Source organism: Azolla caroliniana, unplaced genomic scaffold (genome assembly GCF_043228905.1).
Source record: "Azolla caroliniana isolate FFs.n. ecotype wild unplaced genomic scaffold, voAzoCaro1.0.p SCAF_3, whole genome shotgun sequence".
In the NCBI taxonomy this organism is placed as follows: Eukaryota; Viridiplantae; Streptophyta; class Polypodiopsida; order Salviniales; family Salviniaceae; genus Azolla; species Azolla caroliniana.
The window spans coordinates 21,762,082-21,772,861 of record NW_028230438.1 but is presented as its reverse complement, the minus strand read 5'-3'; the positions used below and the strand labels follow the sequence as shown (position 1 = coordinate 21,772,861).

The following is a 10,780-nucleotide window of genomic DNA, read 5'->3' as shown; positions in this document are numbered from 1 at the left end:
TCCCACCATAGGATGGAGAGTAACTCAATCCTTACCCTTCGTTCCTTATGAATTAGCTCATACTGAGACCTCAGGTTAAAGAACTATGGTTACGATTATGCTCGTAATCAACTCCCCCTTTCTAAATATTTGCTTCTAATAATGACAATTTAGGGAAGCCAATTTTAAGAGCATTTTTCTGCTCCTAAATAGCATTCTTTATAGAACCATCCATCCATTTAATTTTAAACAATTGAATATGCTTAGATCATAAGCGTTTACTTAGAATTGAGAATTCTTTCTAGCTTATGAGGCTTGGATGCCAAATCCTCAAAACTAGCTAGAGTTTTAATAGAAAATGAATTACACTCCCAACCAACAACCCTTTGAGATTACTAACATGAAAGACATAATAAACTTTGATGCCAATTGGAAGGTTAAGGTGGTAGTCCAATGAACCAATATGATTGAGGATAATTAACATGATTGAATAAAACAAAAGAATAGAGGAATGGAAAATATTGTAATTCTCGAATTGCTTGCTCCTAGATCGAGAAAACGCAATGCATTAATTGTTGTAGGATTAAGAGAAAGTAGAAAAACAAAAAGAACACAAAATAAAACTTAAGTATACTCTAATACAACTATAAGAATTTAAATTATTGCTAAGCAAAATTAAGGAGAAAAAAACACGAAAAGGTGTTAAACCACCCAAACAACCCTAATGAAGGTGAGAGACAAGTCTGGGTTCACCATTGGTGTCCCGTACCACCGAGTTTAAACATGGATCATACCTTAGGTTTGAAGAAGGAGACACACGTGTATGTAGCTAGAGCTTTGCCACACTGACAAAGTCTCTATAATTAAAATAATAAAGATGATCCCTTTCATGAAGGTAGCTAGCCCTCTTGTACAGTATCGAACCCTATGCCCTTATCTATTTCACACTTGACTACTTTATTTAAAACGGTCAAGTGATAAAAAACTCTAAAGTTATCTCCCACCATATGATTGAGACTAATCAATCCTTTCCCCCCGCCTGTATGAATTATCCCACATCTGACCCAAAAGTTCTACTCTGAACAAAAGATAGCACCAATTTTTGTGCATTGATTTTCAAACCACAAAAATATTGTTCATAATTTTGACAATTATTGTCGTGAAGTTCTCGCATAATTTTACAAACACTTTAGGATTGTCACAATCTCGAAACGTTTTCAAAAGTTTTTACAAAATAACTTGTACTTTCAATCATTATTCATCATCGAACTACGTGACAACAAAACATTACATCTCTAAATACGGTGTGGGAATTATGTTATAGCAATCAACCATAAAAAATTGATGGTTCTTCCTCTAACCTTTGTGGGAATATTCTACATTGTCCGCTAGGTGGATTTACTTGCGCCTTATTGTCAAATGTTAGCCCCATAATACCCATATTGAGTGGGACTGGCTAAATGTTCTTTCATCTCTATGGGAGGATTGTTTCATTTATTTTCTACCGCAACTCTATTCCTAACCCTTGGATTGTTCTTCTTTGTTCCCCTCTGTTAGAGCTAACTACTAATGTGAGCATATGTTAAGGATAATATAGATAGAAAATAAGAGAAGAGAGAAAGAAGGGTGTCGATCCACCCGAGTCTCGACCACCCCCGAATGAAGGGATCGACACCGACTCGAGCCTTGATCGGCATCCCATACCACCGTCATGGCGTCAAGTCATACCTGGTACTAGCATGCTCACTACAAGTGTTGACCCACAACAAGGACAGAGTCTCGACGTAGTCAACCATCGAGGAAACTATAGCATTCATGACTAGCCACGGTGTCAAGGACACTATCCGTGAACGGAAGAGGAAACCCATTCGTGACTGTCACGGCATTGAGTTTGCGGTAATCAACACAAATGCGGATTTTCCCGTTTTTCTTGGGGACGACGATGATTGGGCTTAACCATGTGGCTCTTTTTACTAGGCGTATAAAGCCTACTCGAAGGAGTTTGTCGATTTCCTCTTTGACCTTAGCCGCGTAGTTGGGGTTTATATGGTACCGTCGTTGTTGGATCGGCCGAGTGTCCGGCAGGAGGTGTACTTCGTGTTGGTAAAATTGGGGATCCAATCCATTTATATCAGTGTAAGACCATGCGAATACATTTTGATATTCTGTGAGCATGTGTATCAGGGCTGACCATTTGTCGGCTAGTAAGTAATTAGCGATTTGTAGTGTACGTGGGTTCTCGTCGGAGCCGAGGTTCAGTGACTCGAGCGTTGATGCTTTGACTCGTTGGGAGATGGCGAGTTCTCGTTCAAACGCGTCCCGAGCTTGTCGTTACTCCGTGATAGTTGTGGAATCAACCTCGTCCTGGGGAAGTGAATTTGTCATGATATACTCGTCCGGTGGTGTGTCGAAACCCGAGATGGCGTTTATTTCGAAGAGGGGTATGATAGTGGGATGATCTTCCAGGAAGTCATCCACCTCTTCGTCGGCTAAGCCGTCGAGCATGTGTACCCCTTCCACGTATAAGGGTGTGGTGTTGTGGGGCGTGGTTAGGCGTTCTTCTATTATTACCCGTACGTTGATCTTCCCCCGGTAAAAAGAGATCATATTCCCTGCCAATGTTGTTTAATATTTGTTGTGCGCAGCCAGGGTCGGCCCCCGAAGCTTCGAGGCGTAACACGACTACCTAGATAGTGAACATGTGGCCGTCTAACGTGAAATCAAGGTGGCGGATTAACCCGATGGGGCGAACTGATCGCGTATTGGCCATCCGAAGCTGAAAGGGGCAAGGTTCCCATTGGTTCAGGACGAGTGTGTGACATGTGGCCTCGCTGATGACATTGACACCAGAGCCACCGTTGATTATGCATCCATGAAGGTCGTGTCCTTTAATCATGATTTTCACGGCTAGATTCTAGGAATCCATGATGGGTGGGCCCATTCCTGGCTCTCTCAGGTTAACAGGGGGTGCGACCGATTTGTCGTTAGTCGTGAAAGCACGGCATGAGCGGTAAAAGCTTATGCAATGGCAGCGAAATCCTAGCACTATTAAGGACTTCCCACAGATGGTCATCTTCTACCACGGTGGATGGTCCTGCAAGCGGTGGTGTGCCGATGGTCACGTCCTGCATCTCTGTGTGCATCCGTTCCACGTTGTTTTTATTGGCCATCTCCATCCATTCCTTCGCTGCTTGTTGCACGTCATCTTGTTCTTGCCATTGGCTGGCTTAGGTCTTGCTACGTGTAGTGACGTGTTGAACGTCGGCCATAATAGTATTCACGGCCGGTTGGGCATTGGGTAGCGTAGTGGCCGGGTTGGTTACACTTAAAGCAGGTAACGAATGCCGAGTTGTTGGTGTCACCGTGCTCAGTGTGTGGGAAAGGTTGTGAGTGGTTCTCGGCCACTTGTATAGGCGTGTTGGCCCGTGGCATGTTGTTTGGGACATTTAGAGGGGGGTCCCAATGACGATTGTTGTTCTGTCGTCGATTGTTCCGTGAACCTTTGTAAGAGGTTTTTCTATCGTTTCGTGAATACTGCTGATCGTACCGGTCATACTCATCTCTTGCTCTATATTGGTCATCATGGTCATGGTCACGGCGGTCGTCCAATCTCCTGCGATTATCGTGGCGGTAGCGGTTATCGTGGCGACAGTAGTCGTCCTCGCGGCGCCAACGATCTGAGAATCGTGGTCACTTGTTCTCCAGATGTCGGTATGATTGACGTTCGTCCTAGTGTGAGTAAGTATTTTGAGGCTCGATCTAGCGAACCGGAGCCATCGTTGTATTCGCATTGTTCGACCATGTGCGGTTGAGCATGTTGTATTCGCGTTGTTCGACCGTGTGGGATCAGAACTTACAGATTGGACAATTTGGCCAGTGAGGGCACTCAAGAGCCAGATGGCCTGAGCCCGAACAGACTGTGCATTGGAGGGCTTGTCGGAACCGGTTGTCTTCCTAAGGAAGAGTGCTTTGCAAAGAGCCCATGGAGAAAGCCATTGTATGTTGTGTCTGATTGATGGCATGGACGCGTGCGATGACTTGCTCGATTGTCTAGTTCGAGAAATCGGTAAGTGCGAGAGTCGCCTATAGAGGCTCCCGTAGGCTGGAAAGGAAGGTGTCCAGAATGTGATGAGCGGAAACATCATTGGCCAGTTGTCAGTAGAGATCCTGAAACTGGATCGTGAAATGGGCGACCGTTTCGTGTGCTTTTGAATAAGGTATATTAAAACATAATTGTAGCTCCTCCTTGAATGCATTGTCCACGATATATCCATTCAAAAAGGCAAACTTCACATCCTCAAGGGATATTGGGCACTTTCACAACACAACACTAGCAAAACCATTGGCAAAATCTTCTCCCTCTTATTGAGTGAAACGTATAGACAATCAACAAGGTAGCAAAGTAATGGAGAGAACACAAATTATACTATAGGAGTGTCCTTTGATTACAAAGAGAGTCATTTTCCTTTTGTGATCCATTTGAATGCATTGTTTTAACTCAGTTCGATGCTTACATTTGCCACACCATCACATTACATGCTTACATCACACTATTGAGTACCGTCTAGTTAAGTCACATGATTATTATCTACACAAACAAGGTAGAAATTTAGTTACCAATATGGTTCACAATAAAGTATATGTTATAGATAACCCATGTATCAAGGTTGTGAAATGCTCATATAAAAATGATTGAAATGCCATATATATAGTACCAATAAAATCCATGCACTTCTATAGTTATCTCGCCAAAAATAAATCCCACCAAAAATCACCTCCTCGAGAAATTCTTGCAAAAAAATATTAGTCAACACAAACAAAGAATAAGGTAAAGGTATTAGAAACAACATCACTTTTATTTCTTTCAATATAGAATGCTTTTAGTATAGGTGTAGTGTTTCCTCGTTGTCGTGAAGATCCGTCACTACGCGCGGATCGTGAGGCGGAACCGTCGGGGTTCTGGACCAGAAGGATTTAGAGTCGATACAAGCTTTGGCGAGAAAGTACTTATGATAGATTGGGAAAGAGAGAAGTTGAGATTAAACGATTGAGAAAGATCGATTGAACTTTTTATCTTTGGATTTAAGAAACAAGTTACACCATCAATTTGATAAAGAATTTCTTCTTCTTAATTTCATAATAATAAAAAACCGTCCTTTTTCTCCTCCCCCTTCCCTCTTTTATAGATGCTCTCATGCATATGATGCATGTGAGGGTACAAGACATGCATAAATTGCATGTTTGCCATTTGGCGCTTAAGTATTACATGTGGTGCATGATAACCATGTCACTCATTTTAGCTCTCATGTATGAGAATTTACATGTAAAAGTACAATGATAGAAATATAATTTCAACTAAATAGCACGGCTTAATGGTAAGCCAATTGACTCTTAACTTGGAGGTGCAAGGTTCGAATCCTTACTTGCCCTCCTTGTATATGTAAATATGTATATATATTTATTTATCTAGTCGCCGGACGCCAGTTTGCCGGATGTCGTTGGTTACCGGTGCCTCGCCGGATCACCGGTCCGGTTTTGGTTGGCCAAAACCCTTTATGAGTAGCTAGCCCACCTCCACTCTTAGTTCAAGTTACCTTGAACTCCCTATGCTCCACACATAGACACAAAGATAATATCTTTTGCGCCACCTTATATATGATGAGAGCTGTATTTGTCGTGCCTATGTGGGATATCTCACAATTTTCTCTTTTCCTTTCACAAACTTTATACCCTCATATCTTGACATTTAGTTGTCCGTTTCTCGTGTAATAAAGTGCATTCGAAACCTCCATCATTTTGTACTTAGATATTAAATCTATTTAAAATGTTATCTTCACAATTATTGTACTATGTGATTTATACTCGATTTCGTACGTTTTATGGGATTTTCACACTATTGCCGAAAATCTTCACGACATAGTATCATAGTATGAGTGCCAATGCATTATTGTGTTGAATGATGTGTGGCATGATACACGTTTTTAACAAACTCAATCTAGGGGATTAAGGGACACCTCTTTGAAGATATCTAGAGTATACGAGTTTTCCATTAATATTCTGGAAGAAAGAGCCAATACATGTAATTGGTGGTAAATTGTATTAGATGAGTATAACCACAAGGATGGGAATTATAAGGACAGTAAAGGCTTTGTATTATGTAACTTGTGTGAGATCTTCACCATTCCGCAAAACATTTCGAAAATACCATATGTGCAAAGCATCAATGCAACATCTCGATTTATGCTTCTATATACATAATGAAGTGAGGCATTGATAAGAAACCAGCACACGACGGAAATCATAATTATCGACCCGCAAGGAGGGAGGAGGTTGGTATCTAAAGGATAAAGCTTACGGAGTGATAATGAAAAATGATGTTCTCAGGTTCGGATAATTTCAAATAGAATGAGGATTTCCTCTTGCACTCTTGCGCAATGTCCGCTTGCATGCTTTCGGACCCGGACACGAGAACACCAACACACTCACCATTGTTTTGTGCAGCAAGCTCATCAAAGACATCTGCATATTGCATTATGAAATGATCAATGGTTACCTCTCAAACCATTGGTATTCAATACTTGTGACCAACTTTAGTTATCATTTTTAAGAGTGTGTGTGTGTGTGTGTGTGTGTTAGAGGGAACCAATTATGATCTATGCCAGTTGGCCCTGCCCATAAAAAGAACCAAACTTGGGCTCTCTCAAATTTATGACTTTGATGATATGGTGTAAACCAACAAAACCAACAACAAGAGTTCGAAAGAGAGAGACTACGCTAATTACCACGATGTTATGAAACATTGATTCAATGCAATGGGTTTAGTCTATACCTCTCCAATTCGGCTGACGGTAAAGTCTCACATCACCGATCCATGGTGATGCTTTCCCATCCAATCCAAGCTGTGTTTCATCATCGACAACGAATTCATCCATATTGATGGCTGGAGAATTGCCTGTACTTTGGTTTCTTGGTTCTATAGAGGATGTATTTCCCCTTTGTTTCTTTAGTATTAGAAACCACAATAGAACGACAAGTCCCCCAAATACCACTACTCCGAAGAACATGCACGCCACTACTACATGTGCACGGTTATAATTCGGGAAGTTATGTCCGGAATAAGATTTGACAATAAGGGTGTTGGCTAGGCCCGAAAGAATCAAATATCCTAGAATAGATGCAATGGTGGTGCATGCTACCCAAAACGTACTCCCCGTTATGCCTATGCTGGAAATTGTTCCTTGACTATCTCCTCCATTACCATCAAGTGGTTGGAATACCATGGTTTGTGTCCTTGGATCTGATACCTTAAATGTCGAAATGTCAAATACTTCACGATTTGTATCCAACCCCCCAATTTGTTTAGCATGCAATTTGTGGTAATCGTCCTTGTTTTGTGAAGTTATATATGCATGAATTTTGATTGTCAACCCCAATGTGTCGTAGCCCGGAAGGATTTGGTTAGGATCTACACTATTCAACACACATAACTCCTCAGGCTTCCTTATGCAATGATAAATGGTAATAGAGGTAGGAAGGCACGTGGATACATTGTGCTTTATATTTTTGTATCGATGCAAAATGTCACGAAGTATTGCGAGGAGTGGAGTTATTCCTATGCCTCCGGACACAAGCACGAGTGTCTTATACCTATAGCAATTACAACCAAACATGGGAAACTGTTATATTGAGCAATATTATCGAAATTCATAAAAAGGGTTACTACAAAGTTCTTACTTTAGGTAGAAATTGGATTCATCACCATAGGGACCTTCAACTCTAGCCTTGAAGGAGAAAGGACAAGAGTTTGATGCTTGCTTGGGACCCACCAACTCTTCACGTAATTCTCTCGTCCAATTACCGAGGGGCTTGATAATGATGGAGATTGCATGGCTATTGTCTAAAGGTGATGATGTTCCACTGAAGAAGTGCCATTGTTGCTTGGAGATACCGGCGATTTGGATACACCATGTGGAAAGTGCGTTGTAAGAGAGGTGTCCTGATAACAAACACATTTCAAGTAGGATGTGTAGCACATGATTTAGTTATATTTGTAGACGTTGGGACATAACTTCCAAAAGATGTTAGTCATTTTGTTATTTTAAGTGCTAAGAAGGACATACCTTGGCCATTATCATTAGGGTTGAGAGGGAGCTTGAGCTCAACTTCGCCGGACTCGAGGACCTTGGCGGAGAGGATATTAACAACGGTCCGGGATTGGACCATCCGGAGGAAGCGATCGACGAAGAAGAGCAACATGGGGATTACGAAGAAGTGATAGTTCCAGATGGCATGGTAGATCCAGAAGAGGGAGTAGAGGAGATACAAGTGGTGCACGGTGAAGAACATGTCGTAGAAACGGCGCCGGAAGATGTCGAGGGACGTGACCCATATAATGACCGACAATATCCACGCGACTAAACCCGCGACCACAGCGCATTTCTCGTTGGTCGTCACCCATCCATAGATCTGACATGACATACATGACAAGATTTGATATAAAAAGATGCGTATAGAATCTGATTAGAAAAGTATACGATGAAAGTTGCTTTGGTATACAAGATGCATATGGAATCTGATCTCACAAGTACATGATGAAAGATGCTTTGATATAAGAGATGCATGTAGAATCTGATTTTGACAAGTACATGGTGAATGATGCTTTGGTATAAAAGATGCGTATAGAATCTGATTTGTCAAGTACATGATGAAAGATGCTTTGATGTAAAAGATGCATATAAAATCTGTTATCTGAAAAAGTACATGACCAAAATATGCATATAGAATCTGATCTGACAAGTTCATGACCAAAAGATGGATATAAAAAATCTGATAGTTTTGAGCATAGGAATGGATTGCTTCTTGTTGAGACATATGTATGTATATATCTACCAGTTCTGCCTGGCCATTGTAGTAGTAGAAGACAATATAGCCTATGCTATGGAGGGTGACCAGGAGGATCATTAGGTTTGCAAGCCAGATATGGTAGCGCACGGCGCGTTCGAACGGGATCCCGACAATCCGCAGGAGCACCGAGCCCCGCGACACCGGGATCCACAGCAATGAGAATGGCACGATCGCGGCCGTCCCAAAGTAGAACGCTGCCGAATTTACCTTCTGCCAGGACCTACATATCCACAAAAACATTTCGACAATATATTGATATACCTCATACAATTAAGATTCATCATCAATGGTTACAATACATAAAAATATCTATATACATATACATATCTATCCATCCTTCCATCCATCCATCTATCTATCTATCTTTAGCATATATATATATATATATATACACATATATGTATATATGTAGTGAGTGATGGATTTGCATGATTACTTGGATGGTAGTGAGGATCCATGGTGATGGTGTTGCGTCGCAGTCCCGTCATCGATTCGGCCGAACGAGAGGTGCACGGTCCTTCCGAAATTGTATGAGATCAAGAAGAGGATCCCGAGGATGCCGACCACTTCTGCTGCCGTGAGGATGCCTAACACGCGCCCATCGATCCACAATGGATAGGTGCTCCATTGCCACTCCCGCAAGTACGGCGATGATGGAGCCAATGCCGACTTACCCTCGGCTGACAATGAAGACCATAGCTCCACCTCCTTCCTCTTTATGAATTCGCGTAGGCCTATCACCGCGAAGCTCAACACGGCCACCACCACGAATGGCAACGCTTGGAATGTGAATGTCAAACCTGTGTCCAACCACATACCGATCAATAAACCACGATCGGTACCCCTAGCTCTAAATTTCCTTGTACAAATCTTTTGGTTTTTTTTATCCATTTTGATTCATGGCCAAAAGCTTGCATATATTACAAGCTTAATTTCATGGTCTTTTTTTACCTTCACGGCCGTCGGTACGGAAGAAGCGAGAGTGGGATCGATCGCCAACCCACGTCTCGACATATTTCTGGTCGCTCGCGGGGTCAGGCGATACAAACCAATACAGGACCCAGAAGAAGCACGCGGCCACGATCACAACTTGCACGGCCAACTTCGCCACGCGTGCCATACGTATCTCCTGCTCGATCCGCGCCGTGTCTCCATGGGGTCTTCCCATCTCCGTCGCAATTGCCGCCTTGCCCATGTGATTTAAGCTCCCTCAATTAGTTGCTACTCAAGCTTTTAAATGATATGATTTTAAAAGGCCATCAACTTTCAGCTACCATGCATGTTCACATGAATCCAGCCCTTAGCTTTATGTATTATGTAGTCGGCGTTGACATTCTTGACAACAACCATTGTTGTACTCCCACTTTTTTAAGTCAACTTGTACTACCACAAGTGTGTACTCCAGTGTACTACATAGAGTGACAAAACATTAAGATTCTTGAATGTACTAGTTTTTCATCACGTGATGATCATGTACTAGTCTTTGATCGCTATGAGTAACTTCATGGGATGGTATCCATCGAATTGAAGTTAAAATGCGGCACCTGCATTAAACTAAATTATCGAGGGTCATGCCCCACATATCAGTGGCCATATAATATGCACTAGAACATCCTACACCTTGAATCAGAACCGAGCACTTCATACCCATGGGCCCAACACACATAATCCCACATCTTGATGGATCGCCAATATACATGAACTTGAGCACAACATGTCATGCGGCTAGACGAACATTCTTGTGGGCATTCACCATCCAACGTAAGCACGATGCTTGCAGTTCCATATGGCCAGGCGAATCATGATGCATGATGCTCGGAGTATCACACGACTCTAGAGGCATTATGTTAAGCTTGTGATTATCCATTAATATGCAACTTGCAGAGCATGATGCTTG

The 10,780-nt window shown here is 42.1% G+C and overlaps 1 protein-coding gene across 1 annotated transcript; it reads right to left on the bottom strand.

The window, feature by feature from the left end:
* Positions 1 to 6,053: 6,053 nt before the first annotated feature.
* LOC147866562 (ferric reduction oxidase 6-like) lies at positions 6,054 to 10,780 on the bottom strand. Its single transcript, XM_087317015.1, has 7 exons — positions 9,835 to 10,780; positions 9,320 to 9,683; positions 8,869 to 9,103; positions 8,100 to 8,445; positions 7,714 to 7,975; positions 6,809 to 7,626; positions 6,054 to 6,498 (listed from the first exon to the last, which is right to left on the bottom strand). Exons 1-7 carry the CDS (start codon positions 10,076 to 10,078, stop codon positions 6,317 to 6,319), a joined length of 2,451 nt encoding a protein of 816 aa, XP_087173141.1. The 5' UTR covers positions 10,079 to 10,780; the 3' UTR covers positions 6,054 to 6,316.

Excerpts from the sequence above, each read along its gene's own strand:
- LOC147866562 (XM_087317015.1), bottom strand. The coding sequence starts at position 10,078 with ATGGGCAAGGCGGCAATTGCGACGGAGATGGGAAGACCCCATGGAGAC. Across the intron at positions 7,976-8,099 it reads CCCTAATGATAATGGCCAAG|GACACCTCTCTTACAACGCA; the intron begins GTATGTCCTTCT and ends GTTTGTTATCAG. Across the intron at positions 7,627-7,713 it reads GAATCCAATTTCTACCTAAA|GTATAAGACACTCGTGCTTG; the intron begins GTAAGAACTTTG and ends TAATTGCTATAG.